The 24,293-nt window shown below is 39.1% G+C and overlaps 1 protein-coding gene across 1 annotated transcript in view; it reads left to right on the forward strand.

Moving 5' to 3' along the window:
• The window catches only part of tpk1 (thiamin pyrophosphokinase 1), a 59,382-nt gene that overhangs the window by 23,186 nt on the left and 11,903 nt on the right, over window positions 1–24,293 (forward strand). The window contains exons 5-8 of the mRNA XM_083936586.1: window positions 878–950; window positions 4,161–4,256; window positions 9,242–9,388; window positions 13,181–13,289. Coding sequence (XP_083792712.1) covers window positions 878–950; window positions 4,161–4,256; window positions 9,242–9,388; window positions 13,181–13,289 — 425 coding nt within the window. The remainder of the gene's footprint in view (window positions 1–877; window positions 951–4,160; window positions 4,257–9,241; window positions 9,389–13,180; window positions 13,290–24,293) is intronic.

The following is a 24,293-nucleotide window of genomic DNA, read 5'->3' on the forward strand; positions in this document are numbered from 1 at the left end:
CCCCCCTAATATAAATCTAGGGGAAACTCTGCTTTGATAATGTATTGTAGTATCTGAATCAGTATTGTTTGGTTGATAACAACTTGACGATGTTTTTAACAATGTCAGTGTATTCTTTTTACATAACTGTGTCCTATAACCTGTATCAGTAGTCCCTTTAAATAAACCCATTACTAAAGCAGGCACATGGCTTATTTAGTATAACATAATTCACCATTTACCATCTAGTATACTGCATTGATTGAAAAATGATGTTTCAAAACAATAAATTGCACTGTGACCTGTAGTAATCAAAAATGATAATCAGCTCTAATGGAGAATGAAGTCACGCAGTGTAATGGAGCAGGCCAATATCTGATGAACACCAGGTACATCATGCTCTGTTTATCTGTGCGAGCACGTGAGAGAGATTGTGTGTGTGTGTGTGTGTGTGTGTGTGTGTGTGTGTGTGTGTGTGTGTGTGTGTGTGTGTGTGTGTGTGTGTGTGTGTGTGTGTGTGTGTGTGTGTGTGTGTGTGTGTGTGTGTGTGTGTGTGTGTGTGTGTGTGTGTGTGTGTGTGTGTGTGTGTGTGTGTGTGTGTGTGTGTGTGTGTGTGTGTGTGTGTGTGTGTGTGTGTGTGTGTGTGTGTGTGTGTGCGCGCGCGCGCGCGTGTGCGTGAGACACACAGGGCCAGAGAGAATCACCCTGTCAGTCTACATGTCTCTTCATCTTCCCCCGGCGGCGTCGGTCCCGCTCCGCACAGATCAAAGAGTTGACACATGCCCCGATGTCCTCTCTCCCCTTCTCTCTTCTATCTCTGCCTCATGCTCTCTGTCTTTCTTGCAATCGTAACCCTCTCGCTCTGTCACTCACCCTCTTTTTCTATCCTTACATGCAGCTTTCTCCCCGACTATATCAGTGGGGATTTTGATTCCATTACTGCAGAGGTCAAAGCATTCTATGCAGACAAGGTGAGTGGAACACAACATGCGCAGATCTCAGGTGTACACAGAGACATACTCACACACATAAACAAAAAGCAATAGGACTTTAGGCAGACGTATTTGATAGTTTGGACTAAATAACTAATATCTTGTAGCAGATATACACAACTTGACTCCTTACCACTTTGACATGTCGGCAACTTTAGTAAGAAGTTGACTTTTCCACCATGGATTTCTTTGAAGCAAGACTTGAAGTTAAGAGGGGACTTGCACACAGGCAGGGACTTTTCTGTTTCATAGTTATATACCTTGTAAATCAGGTCTGCCACTGAACAAAGACTTCAGTTGATACTGACTTTAAAGATATTTTCAAGCAGAGCAGTGTTTGATAGCAGTTGAATTACCTTGAGCTTGGTTTACCGTAAGTCCACTGCTTTAAAGGAGTCTGGTAAATGGACTTGTACTTACAGTATATAGCGCCTTTCTAGTCTTCGGATTACTCAAGGTGCACTACTTCCCATTCACACTGACATTCACACTGTTGCGATCGGATCTACATACCATCTAAGCACGGGATGCAATTTGGGGTTCAGTGTCTTGCCCAAGGACAACTGCCGACCGGAGGAGCCAGTCTTGAATGAAAGATGACCCGCTTTTCCTCTGAGCCACAGCCCGCCCTAGTCTGCTATTCTGGAGAAAGATTGTTGATATTTGATCTGAACACCCAGATAAAAGCGCCCCTCATGTCAGTGCTCCTTCAGAACGTTATCATGTGCCAGATTTACTGTGCATTTCTCATTATAAATCCATGGCCTATTCCTTATCCACAAGCATTGTGACGCAATTTTGTCTGATCCTGAATGTGGGACCTTGCACTGTCACTGCATTCAGCAAAGTAAACCTGTCAGCCACTCAGCATGACATCAACTATCTACTCCGCTTGAGTTTGGGAAACATCATGCTTTCCGCGTGTGTGTGTGCGTGTGCTTGCGTGCGTGTGTGTGTGTTGTCGCGGGGTCACAGAGCTGACATCATGCTGCCAAAGTGGGATAAGTGACTATCCTTTGGGGTTTAATGGCTCATATGCTCGAGCCTCCCAGGAAGTTCCACCTGCAGTGACAAGAACATGCGGACTGAATAATTGAAGTGGGTACAAGTTTGCAGTCTGACATCAATTCAACTATCAGCTCTCAAGATGCATCTAGAAGTGGTCAGAGTCATATTATACAGGTATAATTCACTATCTGCTGACAAGAACAGGCATGCTGCTTACTTTGCCTCATGCCTGTTAACATTCACAGACAACTCAAGCCTTTGGCCCTAACTTGAACCTCGCTGGCTGATAATAGCCTAAAAACCATTCAAGAATATCAAATTCAAATAAATCAAATTATCTGAAAGGGGATGTGATTGATGTGCTCCTTACTTATATACATACAACCTATAATGAGGAATTGCCAGATAAATTATACATATTTCAGCTGAAGTTGATAACCTTTTTTTTCGGTTTTGGCTCGACTTGATCACAAACTTTCTCATACATTCATCGACAATACTTTAAAAGAATATTGATTCATATTAGTCAGCGCTGCCTAATTTCACAGTTTGATCTGCATTCAGAACAGTTATTGACACTCCGTCAGAGACTCCTCTGCTCTGAGTGGTTGTTGTCGGTCAGGTTTGGTGGAATCTAGCAGATGCCATTAGGGCTGCACAGTGAGAAGCAGAGTGAAGCAGAGGTACATTTCTTTTTCACAGATCATCTGTCAGGATAAAGTGACTGTGATTCACTGTGATGATCTCTGTTGAGTTCGTCTAAATTTAATGCACAAATCCAGCACCTTAAAGTATATAAGTTACTTCTAAAGAATTCTTGGTAATAGTAAGAGTTCTGTGTGTTTACTTGAAATACATTTTAACATAAGTTAAATGTATTCTATCTAAATTTTATCTAAACATAGTCCAGGTATAAAAGAGTCTTCTGATGATATCCTGTCATAGCCTTTGCTCCCTGTATTCCCAGCTGTGCAGACGACTTGTTCATGTAGGCATATTTAGACTAAAGCATCCAAGGTCATGGAAATAATTGCTTATTCTTCTATGAAGTGGACTTTCCGTTAATTATAAGAAGCAATGCGTCAAACCAGGACATGTGAGGAGAGGGGAAGCTGGGTATAAATACAGGATCAGGTGACACATAGATAAACGTGTTACTGGTAATAAATTGTAGTGCCTGTGTGACCTTTGTGTGGTTTCAGTGATCAGCAGTGCTCCAATACACATTGTTTACATTTTCAAATGCAGATCCAATACTACACCATGGACACACACACAGACAGACACACACACACAAACACACATACACGCATACATACTCACACACAGAGATATTTGCCTTCAGCTGTGACACCCTTTTTTTCCTCTAACACCCTTTTCCCCTCTCTCTGTAGCTTTCTGTGATATTAGTCTCTTTTCACAAATATCACACAGGTTAAAAAAATGAACAATACCTTTTTCCATGAGAGAGAACAGAGTTTTATGGTAATGCTTAAGGAACAGCACAATGTGAAAGTTTAAGGCGCTCCTTCAGAGATTTGTCGGAAACGGTGAATAATTCTGCATAAATGGAAGGGAGAGAATAGAAACGCATCCACAAGGGAAGGGGAGAGATGAGGGGAATCAGGGATGGAAGGATGAGGGAAGAGGAGGGGGGGATCAAACAGAACAGTGTGTGTGTGTGTGTGTGTGTGTGTGTGTGTGTGTGTGTGTGTGTGTGTGTGTGTGTGTGTGTGTGTGTGTGTGTGTGTGTGTGTGTGTGTGTGTGTGTGTGTGTGTGTGTGTGTGTGTGTGTGTGTGTGTGTGTGTGTGTGTGTGTGTGTGTGTGTGTGTGTAAAGTTGGTGTGTTTTAGGAGGAAAGTGACAGCGTATAGAGAGAGGAGACAATGGGAGAGAAATCCAGAGTATGGTTGTTTACCTGGGTGCTGTAGTTTAGGTCCACTGACTGGAACCTCTACATTATTCAGCAACACAGCCCACAGACAGCCAGACAAGAATAAAACACTGATTTATACCTCTCTCCATCTCTCCATCTTGTTCTGTTTTTCTGTGCTTTGTTATCCCCCTATTCCTTATCTCTGCCTGAGTTTTTTGTTGTGCTATCTGTGTATGTGTATATCCATCTGATTGTGTTTTTTTTGTTTTCGGTGTGTGTGTGTGTCCATTTTTTTCTGTGCATAGGGATGCAAGATGATAGAAACAGCTGACCAGGATTTAACAGACTTCACCAAATGCCTTGCAATCACGGTGGAGGAAATTCAGAGACTACAGTTACAGGTAAACATCCACGTCACATCGCACACACTTCTTATTGTCAGATATTTTAAGTTTATGTCTGACATTTCAATTTTTAAAGAAATGGTGCAAGATTTTGCTTAAAGCACATAGTCGCTTTCTTGCCTGGATTTCGATGAAAAGGTCAATACCGCTCTCCTTTACTCTTAGCTTAGCCTTAAGACTGGAACCAGGTAAAAACAGCCAGGCTGGCTAACTGAAAAAAAGACAAAAAAAAAAAACAAGTTGTGTTTTTTATTGCAAAACTTTCATAGGTGGGTCATAGATTCAGTCACCTATGTGTTACCTCATTTGGTGATATTGACTGGATACGTAAAGCTCCTCTCCCTCAGTCTCTGAGAGTTTAGTGCCCCTAAGCAAGACATTCAGTCCTCAGCTACTTAAGATGAGCTGCTCAGAGATCAATAGTGTTGAACTGCGGTTTACTGCGGGCAGATCCGAGGTATGAGCGTTTGTGGGCGTATGAATATGAAAAAGCATGCTGCTGAAGTACATGCCTGCTCACTCAACATTCCCTGAAGAAATAAGTGTTGAAAAATATCATTGAAATAATATTAGCAACATAAACGCCCACACATAAAATGGATAAAGTGTCATTGTTGTTTGCCAGGTTTTAAAATGATGTACTTTACTTTTGTTGTGATCTTTTCAAAGTGTAAAGCAATTCCTAACAAACTGATCCAAAATGAGCTGCCAGCCAGAGCGAAACCCTAGGCCCAGCCAGCTGCTTCAGAGCCAGACACAGGGAGCACTGATCCAGAGATTGACTCAATTTCTATTCTGACGACGAAAGAAAGTCAGCTGAATTGAACACAATATACATTACATGAGGAAAAATATACAATACAACGAACAGATTATTTCTAATTTCCATAATGTCAACAAATCATTATTGGCATGCGGAATGTCATGGGTCTCTTTTTGTCCATAGTTGTCTTCTCTCTCTTTCTCTCGATCTTTCTCTGTCTCTTTATATTTTCTCCATTATGACAATTTTAAGCAGCATGCTGAGTGTCGCTCCAATCACTGGCGAGTGCCCCAATCACTTCACCTCTCTAAGCTGATGAAAGGCTGGAGAAGACGCTTGCAGACACACACAAATGCACTTCATATCAAACAGTATGCACGCGTGTTGCCACATTGTGCATTTTGACTTTGTTTTTCAGCGTCAAGCTTAAAAAATAAAGTATATACTTTTGTCCTTCCCTTCCATGGGCCTTTTTTTTCACAGCTTGGCTAATATTTACTCTGCCTCTGAACTGAAGCCGAGTGTTTGTCCATCTGTCTGCCTGCGAGAGATAGGGGCCTGGCAATCAGTTTTTGGTGTCCTCTTAGAGTTGCTGATGATGACCTTTTTTGGTTACCAGAATTTTTCCACTTTTCTTTACAAACTATGACTCTTATTTTAACTTTTATCCCCCTCAACACTTTGTGAATAGGTGTAGGTTATATGGAAGCAGAACTTTTCTAATGATTTAATACCGTGCCTTGTCATTTTCTCTTTTGCTCACCTTAACTAATTTCCATCCACTTAGCCACTTTAAATGGATTAAACACAGATGAAATAATAACATGGTGATTTGCAGATTGCTGAGCATTGTGCTCCTGTTTGAGCTGTTTAAGATTCAACACATTAGCCCCTGAATGTTATCCTTCACACAGCTTAGCACTCGATTTAGAGAATTTTTCTCTTATTGTGTTTGGTGAAATCCCAAAGAATGGTATCAGAGGGGTATTGTGGGTGGATGAGTATGTCTATGTTTGTGTTTATACATATATTGATTGTTTTTATGTATCTCAGAGTTTGCCAGTGTGGGTATGTGCCTATCTTTGTTGTCCATGTGTTTGTGAAAGACTATTTTCTATGCATGTGTGAGCATTTGGTACCTGTTTATATGTTTTTGTGTATGTGTGTGTCTGTATGTGTGTGTATCTCATTGTCTGGTGTATGTGTGCATGCTTGTCTGTTTGTCTTCTCACAGCTTTGTCCTAGTCAGTTTATCTCCCCTTTACTGTTGCAGGCATAAGCAGCATTACTGTTTTCATTTTCTTCTCTCCTCCTCTGGTTATCTGTTCATCATCCTCAATAAAGGAATATGAGTTTTTGTATTGATCTCCAAGCCACTGTTGCTCACTCTGGCTCCCCCAGCCAATCAGGGGAGAGTGCGGCCGGATCTGTTGAGCCAGCTTGTTAGATTCTCTTCATTCAGTCGTGAGATTCTCCTTGCCCTGTTTCTTTTTGTTGTTGTTAACAAACATGAAATAGGAACACATAAAAATGCAAACTGTTATATGGAGTCTTATATGCGTATCGGACACAACAGAAGTGTGATGGGAAGCGGAAGATTGAGCAAGCTAGTGTGTCATCAGATGCTGAAATCCTCTCGTCATTGCTCCTTGTTCTCTTTCAGCTTTGTGTGCTTTCTTTGAGGTTTTCTGTTGTCTGGCTGCAGACTTGCTATGAATTTTGAACCGACTCATGCTCTTCGCTGATACTGTTTACTGTTGGTTTGATCCCTCTACTCCTCTTATTCCTACCCCTAGTAGCTGCTTTGGTCCTTTCAGGGCATTCTTTTATATAAAAAAATAATCGTAGAAAGCAGGGTGGGAAGGACATCAGAGAGGAATTTGGGAGATGAGTGGACAAAACGGCCAATCATACTGTAGATAAGATGTCCTTCTTAAAGGATACATTTGACAATTTTCTCTTCAGTTTTTAAATGTTATTTTTTCAAAAAAAGGCATGAAAACAGAAAAAATATTTTAGAAGAATTGATTGCACTAATTAAAGTATCTTCTTAGAGCCAAAGCCATCTTTTGTGGGTACAGAAGTCAGAATGTTTTGAGGGACGGACTTATGCTCTGTTGATTTTGGTCTTTTCATTGGTTGTGTTGATTAAAACGATTATCAAAGTGAATTTCAGATCTTTTTCATTAATTTTTATAAAATCGTAGGAAACTTTTTGACTGGAAGATTTTCATTTTTTTATACTTCATAACTTCTCTCTCTTGCGTTCTCTCTTTCCCTGAGTGGGGAGGTTGTTTAGCGCTTAGTCGATGCCTCTGCATGCGGGGGTGTCAGCCAGATGTTGAAATAACCTCTTTCTCCCAGCACTTGGTTTGGTTTTAACTTTATTGCCTGAGGAAGAAAACTAGTTACAATACATTCAGCTGGTTAAGTAGTCTGTTCCATCCATGTACAGTAATGAGCTGTAGCACACGTTTGATTTGAGCCCATTCGCCTGTTGAAAATTGTTGAATACTTTGTTGTAATGGTGTATTGATGAAGTAGTAAAGAGGAAATTAAAATGCATTTCAGAGTGGCTAAGTGAAACAGCTGTATCCTGTACTGTAATTTATTAGATGAGTTAATGCATGCTCATACACTTAAACACAGAAAAATGCTCACACACATGTTATAGTAGCAAAATAATGCAGCTAATATGATTTGACTGATTATTAGCTCTGAAGGTAAGAGTGGTACATTCTCAAAATGAGAAACCAGAGAAGTAACCTGTGAATGTTCATTAGCTGCTAATGTGTATCCCCCTAATGTTTAGCTGCAGCCCAGCATCAGCAAAAGTAAAATTAAACCATTTTACCTGCAACATTCTGTGTATTTATTTCTTTATTTATTTGCAGTATGTGGTTGAGTGAAAACAGCGAGTGTGATTGATGGTATTTCATTCATTTTCCATGCTGGTGTGACTGTCAGTCGTCAGCCTCTGACAACGCCTTTGCCCTCTAGACTCTGTTGGGCTTTAAGGCTGTCAGCACTGGTGCTTGACTGCTCAGGGACTTTGTATAAGGATATAACTGCTGAGACTGAGAACTCTAGAAATGTGTCTAAGAAACAGAACTGCTGGCACAAAGTTAAGAGGAACCACAGTTTAGCTCAGTAGTTGCAGAAATTGGTATTAGTTTAAGTAATCCACTCAGCTTCCTTGATTTACTGTTCACTTCTTAATTCAAGAGATTGACGTTTACTCTCATTGTCATGGCTGAAATCCGTTCTATGATCTATTACTGATTGTGTATTTGTCCTTCATCTTAGTTCTCTCTCAAAGCTCTGTGCCCTTGCTGTTTCTTTTAATGTTGTCTTAATTTGGCATTTTTTGTTGTTCTTGTTTGTTTCTTTGTTCAATTAAAAAGCCTGAAATATGCTATATTATCCAATATTTTTGTTATTGTCAACAAATCCCCAAAAAAGAACAAAACCAGCCTTAATCCATCCCTCATTACTTTCTTACTTCCCCAGTCTGTTGAGTGAACCTGTGTGGCTCATTGTTGGGTTGTTACTAGTCTACAAACAATAATAGACTTCTATGGCACAGGGAAATACCCTTATATCAAGTTTTGGCCACTCAAACAATACTTGTTAGCGGTTAGCGTTAGTTTTTTTTTTTTAGTGGAATATGATGACAATAACAAAAGTAATGAGTTGAGTTCACCAAGGATTTTGTATTTTTTGTTCCATTTTTATGTTCGCTTGAGCGTTAGTTATCAGGATAGGAGGATCCACTTTTGGTGTATAGCAAGAGGGTTCCTGGTTCGAAGGGCTGGGGCCCTTCTGTGTGGTGTTTGCATTTTCTCCCTGTGTCTGCATGGGTTTTCTCCAGGTTCTCCGGCTTCCCCCCACAGACCAAAAACATGCATGTCTTAGGTTCATTGAATACTCTAAAATTGCCCGTAGGTGTGAATGGTTGTCTGTCTCTGTGTGTCTCTATGTGCCCTGTGATAGACTGGCGTCCTGTCCCGGGTGTACCCCGCCTCACGCCTGATGTTAGCTGGGAGCGATTGAGGATGAATGAATTAATTCATTTTTGATTTTGCTGAAAAGAGTAGCTCTCCCTTTGTTTAAGAAAACTTTCTCAAAGAAAAATATTGTATGCCATATGCCAGAGATCCAGTCCAGTCAACAGTCCCTGACATTTTTCTGACTTATTAAATTCAGTTTGTCTTTCTAGGTGGATGCCATCGTGACATTGGGAGGTCTGGCTGGCAGATTTGACCAGACCATGGCATCTGTTGAAACCCTCCACCATGCTCTGTCTATGACACGACTCCCCCTGTTGATCATACAGGGGACTAGCCTGGCATTCCTGCTCAGACCCGTGAGTTTCTTATAAAACACATTACTCAGCCTTCACATGTATGCATAAATGTAATGAAATACAACTAAAATGTTAATGAATCTCTCCTTGAATTTGTTGTCTCCCAGTATTTCACTTTTCACAAAGCTAAAGGTGAACTCATGTATCTGTATTTGAATTTGCATATGAAAGCTACACACACAGGCAGAGACACAGTATATTTTCAGAGCACTAGATGAACATCTCCCCCCCTCTAATCACCCGTCTCTTATCCTTGTCTTCATTTTCTGTGCTCGCTGAAAACTGTTTTTTCCTTGCACCGCTTCCACCTTGATTGAAGTGTTGAACACTTTGTTTCTTTGTTAAGTAATCACTTCAAGACTCCCCACCCCCACACGCACACACATGTACACACTCACTCACTTCTCTGCTCTTATAGTGCCCCAATTAGCTGTTGTCCATGAGAGAGAGAGAGTTTCTTTTGATGCTCCCAAATTGTTTTTTCTCAATGCCAGCCACTGTCTCTTGCTCCTCAGTTGATTGAGTTCACAAGTGGGCCGAGCTGACGCCATTTGGGACACACACAGCTTATTGCCCCCCCCCAAACACAAACACACACACACAACTAATTGTCACACTACCTGATGCCACCTTGTTATACGTTAAATAAACCTTTTTCTCATGCACTCTCTCGCCACTTCTTGTCATTATTCCAAAGGCGCGTTGTCATTTGCTGCTTCATACCTCGACACCTCCAATTAATCTTACTTCAGTGAGGGTAAATTAAGCTCGTTTGTCAACGCAGCTCCAATTCGCCATCGACTGATGAACGCAGACGGCTGTACATGAAGGTGAACGCAACCTTCGAAAGACCCAGCGCTATTTGTTCAAGTTACATCTGTAATTGAAGTGTTTACAGCTTTTGCCAAATCTCCTCACCAACCATATTCCATGCATCACAGCTTTGTTACGTGTTTGGCTTCGGGATTTGGTGGTACAGTCATATACAGACAGTTGCATGTGTTCTGTACAAAATCAAAAAACACAAACATACACAACAAATCAGAACAAGGGTAAATTAACAGTTATTAATGTCCATTTGTCCAAGTGATGATTATGTCATCTGAAAATATAAGTCATATGGCCTTAAAGCAACATATAATGCAATATCTCATTAAACTTTTTATTACTATTGTTATTATTATTTTTTTTATTATTATTATACATTCCCAAGTAATCCGTGCATGGCTAAGTCACAGACATGCTCTGATTTAATGAGGGTTGTGTCTGAATGTTTTAGCTTTTGTTTCCCAGAAGCGGTGTCAAAGTGTTATTATGCTATCTTTGGAAAATATGCATAAATCTTGCGTTTCTATCGCTGGCATTGCATAATTCTTGTGTATTTTATTAAATTATGGGAAGGGACACTGCAAGAGCCTCAGGCTTGTTTATTCTAAATCCCTACACGACAAAAAGATGTTTTAATCAGTCTATGTCTCAAGGTGACGCTAAATTTACTCAATCTGAATCTAAAAAAAAAAGAAAAGTTTAATTGTTTTGTTGTTTTTTCTCTTGCTGCCTGCTTTATTGATTCTCTATTGCATGGGGGCATTCAAAGCCACATTGACTCAAGTTAGTTTCCCAGCCCCTGAAGATACTTGAGAAAACCAGCTCTCTTGTGGGACAGTTAATGCACAGCACTGTATAGCACAGCAATCTGCCCTATAAATCATTCTATAACTACACAGTCCAGGTCAAATGTACGAGCTTGTTTACCTGATGCCCTTTTGAGGACTGAAACTTGCCACTACAAGGGCTGATTTAAATGATAAATGATAAAGTGTGAAACCTGAGGTTTAGGAACTCATCCCAAGTTAGCAACAATGTTGCATTCAAATATAAACACATATAAATATAAGGTAAATAACTGACCCAGGATGGTATGTTCTGTGAAACTAACTAATAATCTAGTGTAATAATTACAAGACAGCACAGAGAAAAATCTTTACTTACAGAAATCAACTATTTGGAATATTAAAACTAACTTTAATGTATTTTCTTATTTCTTAACATTCTTACATAGTAATTACATGCTTTCTCCATTTGCTCTCATAGAGTAAGAGTCAAATGAAAAACGGCAACAACATAGAAACTCAATGACATGCTCAAAAGTGTCTTACCAGAGAGGACCTTTAAAGACATTGATAATGATTAAACTTTTGGATAATTATTTTAGTTCCCTATTACTCATTGTAACATGTTAGGGCAAATCATGACCACACTTGTATATAGATATGTTTAATGCTGTTCCATGAAGAACATGGAAAACATTAGGGTGTGTTTCATTTACCTCGGAAGTTGGAGCTGGGAACGCTGTCACTTGAGATATCAGCGTTTTAGTTACAAAGTCGGAAAAAACATGGCTGAAACAACCAGGCTTTGCTTTTGTTGTTAGCATGGCCTGCTTTGTAGTTCGCATACACACATGAAAAATGCAAAGTATACTGACAGCATTTCCATATATTTACATCAGCAGGGATAAGCACTGTTTTACTGTTTACAAAATAATTAAAATCTACCATGTAGCCCTAACACAAAGTAAATGGCATTATTCAATTATTTGTTTTGTGTATAGTATACCTTATAATGTAAAATTATACACATGGTTTACATATTCTCAAACACCTGTAGTTTTAAATCCAAAACACTGCATTCCAACTCCACTCGCCAGGCAACTATTAAAAATTAGACTATTCCACCTTCATCCCTCTTCTTCTCCCTGTCTAAGCTTAAAAGTTGCTATTGCAGTTAGCATCTAGCTCCACAACCAGGAAAATATCAATTCTTACCGTGGCTCGTGTTTGTCAAATGCAGGTGCGCATGCATCTGTTTTCCCTTCTTTCTGTTTCTCACACACTCACTCTGACATACTTACACAGACTGTGTTTATGTATAGAAAACAACCTTGGGGATGTTTCCTGAACACCAAACGATCCGACGCTTAGAATTTTCCCATTATTTTTTTCCCTTTGGCTCCACAGCTCCACATGAAGCTAAACAAAGAAAACTCTGCTTTAAACATGTCACAATTTCAGAATTCTTCAGATTTCTCTTAATTGAGTGTGCCTGTCTTTGCTGTCTTTGTTTGTGTCTGTAGGATCCTGTCAGATGACTGATCTAAGTTATAGCTTTCACATTTACTTTGTCTTCATATTTATGCTTGGATATATGGCAAACTTTGTTTAGACGTTTTTACATTCCAGCTTCAGGCTTTATTTTCACCAGTAGATCAGAACAAAGTCTAGCAAGTCTGACACTACCTTGCACCAATACTTTATGATGCTTTTTTTCTCTACCCTCTAATTTCTCAAAGGTAAACTGTAACTTTTGAAATGTTCATATTTATATCCTTTGTAGAGTCCTTAACAAAGTCGACCATACTCCCCCATCATCAATAGATGCTGATAAGATAATACATTGCCCATTGACTTCAAGTGACGTATTTATAACTGTAAAACCACAAGTGGCTGTTATGGGATGTCAGTACACAAATAGTTTGACTCTCTGTGACATGCAGTAAAACTTACTATAATTTAAAATGGCAAGGTATCCTTTTTAAGTGTGAGCAGGAACTGAAAATGGGTTGCAGCAATGACAAGCGCAATCATTTATTTTAATGAGCCTTGGTCCCTGGGCGGAGAAGCCAGTTCTCTCTTAGGGCTGGGAAAGTTTAAGAAGTGTTGCTACACATTTGTTTTCTCTTTTAATTTTTTTGTATGTCATTATTTCCACATTCATGTTGTGTGTCAGCAGGGCAGCCACAGACTGGAGGTCAACACAGGCCTGGAGGGGGACTGGTGCAGCCTCATTCCAGTAGGTGGACCCTGCCAAACGAGCACTACTGGATTGAAATGGAACCTAAGTGAGTTTTTCTTTCTTTTCTTAAAAAACAACATATACAAAATAATTTTTTAGCTTTAAAATAAGGTACAGAATTAACTGTTTTGTCAAATTACTATCCTGTAAATATAATATATAGTAATATATAGACACATGCTGAGGAGAAAGAATGACAACAATGGTCCTCATGCATGAATGTTTTCAAAGTCTTACCCTAAAACTTTTTTCTGTGAGGTTTGCTCATAAGTCAGAAACCCTCTCAACTGGACAAACTTGTTGTAAATTTAACTTAACTTGTTGCATAATCAAAGCCCCTAAATTGCCATACAGTTCAAGATTATATGTTACGCTCCATTTGTAGAGTCCCAAGAATGTTACCAAAGATTAAAAAGAAGATTTTCTCTCTACATAGAATCTAAAAATAACTCTCAGTAAAGTATGGTGAACTGAATATAAACTTTGCATTCAGCTTATTTTAGTTACTTCATTTCTATATCATTCTTAAGCATCAGAAAACATATTTATTTCTGCCCTAAAATTGGTCCTTTTAACACAGGAGTATATGGTGCTTGACTTGCTTTTGGAGCCAGCCTTAAGTGGACATTCAAGGAACTGCAGTTTTTGACACTTCTGTATTTGCTTCTTTTTTCTTCTCTGGAAGTTCCCTTTTGATTTGTTTGTAAGAGAAAATTGTGAGATTGGGAAAGCTGGTGAATGCGACAAATTCTCTTTAATCAATTGTTCGTGCCACTTAAGAACAATTCTTTTTGTATGAGGTGTTCTTCATTGTCTCTCTCTTATGTATCCTGCTAGTGTAACTGTCCAAAACAACCAAGATAGAAGTAGAGGCTTTCTATCTGGAAGTTATCGCAACATCGATTATGTCTATAGAATTCTGGTCTGGTCATATGTACTGTAACAACCAAAATGTTTTCAGATAGAGGTCCCAGAAATCCATGACCTACTGTGTATCAATTTAGGGGTCCTTGAGATGAAAAAAGGTTGCGAACGACTGTTCTAGCATAGGTTGGAAGACCACTCTGCATATAGCACAGGGGAAATTTAACATCAAGTGTCTAAACTTAACCATAAGCTGTCAGTACTGCAAACATAAATTCTGTTCACAACTTCCACTGAATTTTTTATGTGCATAATAAGATCCAGTGAAGTACGGATGCTTAATGCGCTTCCATCAAACAAAGTTTCATATATTGAAAATACATACATGCCACAATGAGCTTTTTATATTCTTGAACATTGTGTGGAAATTCAATCAGACATCCGTCTGAGGACCGCTGTGGTTTTCCCCCACTCTAAGCCGTATGGCAAGCTGTGTTCTTAATGAGTTGGCACAGACCAGCCTGCCACCAGCACGATGGAAACCTGGACCTTCTGTCAGTGGGGTTGCATAATGTGTCTGCTTGTTGGTGTAGTCTGGCCGCTCTCTGTGTCTTTGTGTGCATGCTTGTATGTTTCTGGGAGTCTATACACTTTGGAGAGCTTGTATGTGCGTAGGTGCTCGTTTCAGCACTTCTATATGCGTGTTTGAATATGTGTATGTGTGCACCTCCAGCCACTTTTATTAATTTTTTTTTTTTGCATGTTTTTCAACCCTTGTGTTGTATATTTACTCAGCACACCTGTGAGATGGCCTTCTGAATGATAATAAGAGGGACTTTATACATGAGAGTCCTATGCAGATTAGCCAGTGATAACAAGATGCATAATTAATCATATGCATATTTAGAAGGCTGGGACTAATGATTTCCCGCTGGGGTTGGGAGGAAGGATCAGAATAGGAAACAAAAAATTAAGAATATCACTTTTTTTCATATGTTTAACTGCTGTCGAACATATGATGTGCATTCATATAGAAACCGTACATCTTGTTATACGATCTTTTGTTGAATTGTGCATTTGTTTTTACTATTTAAATGGCTGGCTGTGCACAGTTTTGTTTTTTGTGCAACATGCTCAGGGGCCCAAATCAGTGACTCTGGTGGGCACCAAGACTCTTCAGAAGTCCATTGAAAAGATCCCCCACACTTGGGTTCAAAGACTTTCTATGATGAAAAATATATGATCTTGCTATAAAGAAAGAGTTTTGGGCTGTCAGCCATTGCAGCCTTGTTGCCTCAAAAGGGACTTTTTGCTTGCATCGAGAGCTTGTTTAACTTGTGCTTTAAAGAATAAAACTCTGCAGTGATTCATGTTGTTTTGATCCGGAGCGTAAATCTGGGATGAGTAGTCATTTATTTGTTTGTTTAAGCATTCATTTTTTGATGTTAGTTGATCAATAATTTGTATTGTTATGAAATCAGATCAGACACAGTACACATGTATGCTCACAGGGGAGAACTTGAGCTCACAGTTAGAGCATAGAGTTTTTTTTCTTGTCAAATTTTTGTCAAAGTTTGTCTTGAATATCTGTTATATTTATTCTTTCTTCAACAGTGTGAAATGTTGGGTTTTGGAATAAAATACCAAAGCATTACAACAAGGTTCTCATTGAGAATTCTAAAATGAATATTTTAATGGCAAAACAAATAAATCTGAAATCTCTAATTAGCTGTTTCAGATGATAGTAACACACAATTCAGAGTTAGGACCAAAATGACCAAAATAAATATGGAAAAATTATCTTTATTGATGCTGTATGTGTCAATATTTACTGCGTTATCCGAATTTATCTGATCGAAAAGTCACAATAATGCCCATATTGATTCAAATGGTTGAAATGACTGTCTAAAGGGTTCAGCAGCACATACTGTATTTACACATTCTCTGCTATTTATGATCCCAAATTTCAATGAAATTTTAGCTTGATTTTGAAACTTGTGAACCATGGTATCTCTATTTTAGAATATTGCAATGGGATATACCTAACATGGGGAAAATAACACAAGACCATCACAAGAAAAAATCCATTCACCTCCCTTGTCATGAAGTCGTGACAGAGAATTAGTGTTGACAACAGTTAGATTCCAGGAAAATGTGCCTTTGTCATTTTTCTTAAAGGATCCTTTAAGACATGAGGGTCTAACAGAGACCCTGGAGTGGCAATTATACTGGAACCTTGGAGAACATGGGCTGATGCTTCATGGTACCAGAACAAAGGAGATAGGGCTGAGAGCATAGTCATCTCCTGAAGGTCATGGCAGACACAATCTGTTAAGAACTTTCTGCAACAACATTGCTAAAAACGATAGATCAGTTGAGGCTGAAATACATTTAAATCAGGCCAAGTCATGAAGGCGTACTAAAAACATTGATTGTTTTAGCAGATTTTTGATACAGACTTGTACCGTAGCTGCTCGGGGGCCTAAGGTATGTGTATGTATATATATAGCTACACAAAATTGTTGCAATATAGATTTTTAGTCATCACACAGCACAGAAGAAAAGGTTAAATGCACAGGCTTTTTTTCAACCTTTTGGGAAGTGAGGGAGAAAAAAGAAAGTAGGAAGGACAATCTGCAACAATGCTAGGCAGTGGAGAAAGCTGTGGATGGCCGTGGCTCAAGAGAGTCTTTGTTGAGACTGCTGCTATCTAATGGAAGGACTGCACTGCGGTAATGATACTAAAGAAAGGGAGTGTACTACTAAATAATGAAGTGACTGCAGTGTAGTAAAGGTAACAATGTAGGAGGGGAGTGTACAAGTTTATAATGAAGCGACTGCTATGTGCTAATAGCCATGCAGGAAGTGCAGTGTATGTAATGTAGTGTCTAGATTAGAGCGCTGGCTGAAGAGACGTATGGACTTCTTAGCTGGCATAAATCTGGCACTGCTTTCGCGCACATACTAAGCTTCAGTAATTCACTCTCATTCCCTACTGTCATTTCTTTTTCTTTTTTTTTTTTTACTTTATTCTTCCCCTTTACCTTTCAATTTGCTTTCGTTGTCATCCTGTCTCTCGCTGACGCTCCTGCTATCATCCCTTTCATTATAAGATACTGTGACAGCTGAGCTACTTATTACCTTCTGTATGTTGCATTAAATTTCAATCATCGGTTCTAAAATCCCCCTAGGAAACTGTCAGTAAAGTGTGTGTGTGTGTGTGTGTGTGTGTGTGTGTGTGTGTGTGTGTGTGTGTGTGTGTGTGTGTGTGTGTGTGTGTGTGTGTGTGTGTGTGTGTGTGTGTGTGTGTGTGTGTGTGTGTGTGTGTGTGTGTGTGTGTGTGTGTGTGTGTGTGTGTGTGTGTGTGTGTGTGTGTGTGTGTGTGTGTGTGTGTGTGTGTGTGTGTGTGTGTGTGTGTGTGTGTGTGAGAAGCGCATTCTGCTTGTCGGGCTCGCGTCTGTGTCCACACATGAGTGAGCTTGCATTCTTGTGTATTTTAAGATGGGTCGTGGGATTTTGACAGTAGCTTAGGGCAATATTCCTTAATGATATCATTTTCCATCAATGATCTTTCAAATTCATGTTGATGTGTCACATGCACACACTCCATTACACACCCTGCTCTCCCGGTTATTTGTGATAAGTAGACAGTAGGCAGCCTCTTCGCCCCCTGCATGGTGACAGATAATTGCATTGTTTTCAGCTAATGTTGTTAACTATGTAGTTTTTATGATAATTGCTAGTAGCCTACTGGTTTTAACTATTCATTTTAATAAACCGGTGGTACCTGGAAACAGCATTTTTCAAAGGAGCTATATTATTTGCATTCGGTGCATGAGCAAAATTAAATGGGCAAATGTAATAAGGTAATAGAGATTTAACTAATTAAAGAGATGCATTCCTCAGAATAGTTCTGCAATATAAACACCTATAATCAGGAAAAGCCCTGAGGTTTAACATTTATTGCTATCTTTCAACATGGTGAAACACACATGTAAATTCTCCAATTAAAACTGGTATTTAGATTATCAAACAAAAAATGGGAAACTAAGCATAATGATGTTATACTCGCCACTCTGCTCCTCGGATTTCCCTCTTGCTTTATTGTCAGTACTAATTTTTTCGCCAATTGCTTCTATTTTGTCTTTGAAGTCTAGAAAACTCTACACTTTTTTCACAGTAAAAGCCTATCATTAGGGAGGATGGTAACCAATAAAGGGCTGGTTCTGACTGTAGTTTGGGTGAATAATTCATTACTATTAGGAATTTACTGTATGCACAGTATAATCACTGTATATACTGTACAAATGGTGACATAGGTTATCACCAGCCAACCCTTTAAAAATTAATGTGGCAGGTAGTGTCCTTATTTACTAGCCAACTTTCTACATGGCAAATCTAATTCTGATACTTCAACAAAGGCCCAATACAATGCACCACCTAATTTTGTTCATAGGTGAAATGCTCAGAGGGAGCATTACAGAGACAAAGGGAGAGGTTGACAGGGAGGGAGTGACTGAAAAAAGAAAAGCAAGCAGATAGAAGAATTTGGGGAAAGAAGTGAGATCAGGGTGGAAAAAAAGGTTATGATGTGATGACACATGAGAGGGGGAGAAAGAGAGATGGTATTCATTTGATGTTGGATGCTGACACACAGCAGGAAATGGAGGATTATGGAAAGTGTTTGGAAGTTGTAGCTTTTTACAGGAGCTTGTATGCACAAACACACACGCACACACAGTCACACACGCACAAACACACAGTCACACAATCACGGCTGTTATGTAGTCAATTTCCAGTAAAGTATTCTTTGCCCTTCCTTTTTGTACAAAAAGTAATTGTTCCCTCGTTCTCTCATCTAATTTTCTTCTATGCTCACTTCTTTTACTGTTGCAAATATTTGGTATCAGGTTACAGAAGATACCACAGGTGATGTGTTTTTGCAGTAGAGTGAGCTTGTAGGCCGATTGGGTAGAAGGGATACCCTTTCTTTAGGATGGATGATTCGCCACGGCAGAGGCTTGCCAGTATACTGGCCAATAAACCTGCGTCATCTAGTTTATTTATCCCCCAACCTCCTACTATTTACCCAATCTATATTGACGCATCTGTAAATCCTGTAGCATTTTCAGATAATAGTGGTTCATATTTGTTGCATTTTTAACTACATTGGTAAATTCCTTTGAATTTGCAACCATGCTCTGACCAAGTTTTAATGTAGCACAAAAAAGGAAAGTGGTTATTATTGAGGTATTACAGGGGTTGCTGCTCCCCAATTTTTTTGATTTATACTCTGATATTTCAACATGATTGTAGAGTATGTACAAGGATGTCTCCATGGCCCCTGCCAACTGTATACACATGCTCTGACTCCGTCCATCCATTGTTTAACTTCTGGATAATGATTTTTAATATTTTGTCTGAACTAATGGGCCAATGGCTTGAGCTTAAACCCTTTCAGTTCTTTCTTAGGGGTGTCAGCCTCTTTGCCCTCTTTTTGTTTATTCAAAAAACTACTCCTACTAACACAACCCACCTCATCCAGTCCAGCCAAAGAATGAATATGTCTGAATGAGGCTACGTGTGAGCAGGGGCCTATTAACTGTGAAAGATCTCCGCTTCCTTTTTGTTAATGTTGTGCACTCAAACTTGTTAATCCGTATAAAAGCGACAATTTGTGTTTTCAGGGAGGCTTATGTGCTAAAGTACTTTATTTGTTGGCCAAGCATATAGGGACTTCCTGCGTCGTCAATGTGAGGTTGACAGATAACCAGTGGAGCCTCCAGGAAGTAACTGTGCCCTGCCAAGAAATAGTCCAGCACATAGCCCCACATAATACCACAACGTGCTGTTATTTCACATTTTCTGTTCAACTGAGAAACTATATAAGCATATTTCTCAAAATGCCAAACTACTCATTTTAAGGTCCCTTGTGGAGTTTTGTCCACTATTAAAGCCAGATTTACAATCCAGTCAATGGTTACCCATTATTACAGTGATCAGCAGGTGGCGGCAACATATTAAGAAATACTAATTTGACTAAAATCAGCAAGTAAATGCTTTCAACATGTTTATATGGCAATCTTGCCTAAATCAGGCATCCCACTTCTTTGAATTGAGACGATTAAGACAATGAGACAATAACTTGTGGTCAAGGATTTTTTTTGTCTTTGATGCTGCTCCTCCTGCTATGGTCTCATTGTGACAAGTGTTCTTGTGGCTTGTAACATCTGCCTTTGAGTAGGATGTACTTCATTCTGTTTCTGGCTCCACCGACTCTGCTATGGTTTAGAGCCCTTATCCAGTGGTGTCATCCTGAAGGTAGGGAGTGAGGTGCTCTCCACTCTCATACCGATTGTGGGTGGTCTGTGGAAGTAAAGAAATATGCAAATTATTGTTCAGACTGGACAAGATTAAATACACAGTCGTACAAAGTCTTAATTAGCAGAACAACAGTAGGTCTCTTCTAGTCAGCCTGCCCAGTGGAAGGATACTGTTGGCCATGGGAATGTATATCGTTGAAATGTTTTATGTCTTAATTCAACTGTCAGACTTTTTCAAGGAAGCAAATAAGAATTTAGGTCAATAATTTAACAATTCTGAGTTTTGCAATATGCTAAGCTGGCAACCGCCTCCATAATTACTATTTTACTTAGAGGTGACTGATTCTTATTTTCTGTCCACTTTTCCATCCACTTCTCAGTAGCCATTAGTACATGATAATATGATTTAACAGGTTTTAACTCTTCTCTCTTTGTTCATTTTAGATCTACAGATTTGCTGCTTTGTTGCAAACTTACAATATTGTACATTTTGTTCAGGAGTCTCTTGTTTTGTTTGTTAAAATTGCCCTTATTCTAAATGTCAGGCAGTACATCTGTTGCTCTTTTGCTACAAATAATGCAGTTGCCATCTGTGGGAGCTTTGCTAATGTTTGTTTGTGGCTTCATTGTTTCCTCTGCATAGAATTCAGTCTTAAGATTTAAGTGTATGTGAGGCCCTTAAGGTTACATTACATGTTCCAATTCAGAGCTCAGACTGAACTACACAGTGTGTGTTTGCTTTGATCATACAGTATATGGACACAAATTTGTTTAGTTCTCATTAGAGGTTGAAACAATACAAAGTGAAACCCTTAAAAGGTAACGTTTTTTCTCTTCATTCACCATCAGGCTTCTACCACAGTCTGTTTTAATGTGTTAAGTTGTATATGCAAAGGTCAGAGTGAAATTCTGCATTAGTCTGGGGTTTAAGAGAGGATAAAGATAAAATGACAAGGAAAGCAGGGTAAGTATAGCATTGCATCTCAGATACATTGCAAAGTACTGCAATACTTTCTTGCAAGATTCAATATTTGTAGCATAAGCTATGGTAGTCTCAGACTAGGTCCTTTTTTTCTCATTTCCTTTACTGTAGATGCATAAACTAGGTTGCTGATACCAATGATAATGCAAAGGTTGAGTTCTTTTCATTGTTGATTGGTCATGCACGGGCACATAAACCCAGACCCAGCTCTTGTTAGCCAGGCTCCTACTGTTGATTGGTGTAGCCTGCAGTAACACTTTAAGACCCCAGGCAATTTATTTGCATTAAGTAGCCCTAACCTCTATTTTTCCCTGCTCATTTTCTTTGCTGTTTTGCATTCCATTGCCCTTGCTCTACCCCGCAGAACATAAGTGGCAGTGAACCGCCCACAGCAAATAACTACTGTAACATTAATCTGACATAAAGGGATGTCTTTGAGTCGCCGCAGCCATGAAAGCAGGAGAGGAGTTACACATTGGAAGCCACTAACATGCTCAGCTCTAGCACAGCAACCTCCAGATCACACTGTGCCAACAGTATGTGTGTATGTCTAAATTTATGTGGAGGTTGGGGTTTACTCTGCACTCTCTCTATCATGATAGCTTTATTCACACTGATTATAATGTTTAGCAGTGTTTGGCATTACATCTTGCAGAGCTGGAGACACAGTCAGCACTGAAAGCCTCATAGCCTACACACACAGATACCCTGTTTTGAAGTGACTATGTACTGTAGTTGGGATGTTAGTGATGTATTATTTTTTTGGGCCTTTTCCAGCTGGTTTAGAAACAATTGTGGCAAATCCTTGAAGTCAAGGTCATTTTCCCTTGCCATCACACCTGCACATCGCTACACCATGCTTTTTTCCTTTAAAGCCTGTGCATCAGACAGACCAGATGCAAGCATCCATAGGTCATCTGTTATCTTCTGCAAATAATTGATGACACCGTATCTTAACACCAAATGCACACATGCATTAAAGATTAAAGATGGTGTAATTGACGCCTTTTCAAAGCTTTCCAGTAAGTAACTATATATATATATATATATATATATATATATATATATATATATATATAAATATATATACACAACCCACTAAAGTTCATTGCAAAGTGTATTTCTGTGAAACTGCCCTACATACTGTACTATAATATTCACTGTGAAAGTTGAAGTTACTATTATCCTTTGACATGAATAGAAACTGACCTGTCATGCTGAGTTTGGATTTAAGGGATAAACTGTGTGGATGATGAAGAGGTAGGGGGTCTCATGTAGGGTTTTTTAGGCCATGGTAACTCTGAGGCTCAAAAACATGGAAACTGTTTAGTAGGGGTGTCGTAATTCTCAAAATCCTGGATTTGATTTGATTTTAAGGTCACTATTCAATTCAATTTTCAATTTAAACATAATTTTTCAGCACCCTCGGCTATGCCTTTCTTAGACTTTTGAGTCTTGATTCGTATAGATCAACAGGTCAATGGCTTTATACCCTGACAGCTGTCATTTACGTTTTTGAATTCTTCCTTAAAAATATAGGCTTGCCATATTTGTTTGATATGTATCACACTAAGACCATATGGTCAAATTTAACATTTGTATTTTGGTCGCCAACCCCACTTTTGAAATTGAAAGCACATTTTGTTCGATGTTCGAATTGGAATGGAAATCGGAAAAAGACTTCCCGACTGGGAAAATTCAAAACATTTTGAGATAGGACATGCCTTGTCTGTGCCCTTCCCAAATACTTTTTAAAAGCAAGAGCCTGTTAGAGGGTTCTCTCTTAACTTTCCCCCATACTTTGCTCTATGAAAGTTGCTTTTGTAGAGTTGTTCAGTGCATTTACATTAATGATATAAAGCGACTTAGTGGAGATAAAGCGCTGCTTGGCAGTCATTAAAGGGATTTGTAAAAAGCTTATATGTTCATTTACAAAGGAGTTCAAGCTAAACAGACACATGCACTGTGAGTGGAAGTTATAAAAAAGGCTGTCTGGCTTCAACAAGAGGACTGACTTTTTTAAATCCAACACATTGTACTCAGTTTAAATGGTCAATGCATTGAATCCATTGCCAATGGCTTCAGGCAATGTTTTTTGATGACTGCTATCTTCCATAGATTTTATGGCCTGTATATCTTTAAAGTGAAAATTACGGTTGTGAAATCATGACAGTCTGTTTGACAGTCCAATTATTATTATTACTGCCTGAAGACAGATCATTATTTCATTCTGATTTAGGATTTTACATTCCAATAATGTTTTGTTGCAGAGCTACTGTATGTGCCAATATGTAGTGTTAATCAATCCATGGTATTAGTATGTCCCCAAATTTGGAATGATATCAGTTATTATGACTTCCTCATATTGCAGCTCAGCCTTTGCCCCGAGTGAAAGTCGGCGGCCACTACTGAAACATTACGGGGTTTTTTCTTTTTTTTGGGGGGGTGGCTTTGAAATCAACAAATACTTAATATAAACTCTCACACACTCCGGTGGTTTTTGAATACAATGTGGACCTCAGCCACAGTTTAAATAGCCAACACATTCCTCTTTGTGCTTCGTCCTTAAACACTAATTTCCCTTTATGTCTGTCTTTGGCTGCCATCTATTATATTCCTTGTGAGTCAAGAGCTATAGTCACAAGATGAAATTCCTCCAAGTGCACTTTTAAGGACTTTTAAATGACCACAAAACTTTATTCCAACACGTAAAAAGCAATGGATGGTTATGAAGGTCAGTGAGAAAATGGGTCTCCATCTATGACTGACAGAATGACAATCCACTGAATGTCCGAGTGTGTGTGTTATGTGCTGGCGTGTGGAAAACCTCCTTAGTCATTTCTTTGTGACTCAGCCCTCACCCAACCGACAGCTTAATATT

Source organism: Echiichthys vipera (assembly GCF_963691815.1).
Source record: "Echiichthys vipera genome assembly, chromosome: 21".
Classification (NCBI taxonomy): domain Eukaryota; kingdom Metazoa; phylum Chordata; class Actinopteri; order Perciformes; family Trachinidae; genus Echiichthys; species Echiichthys vipera.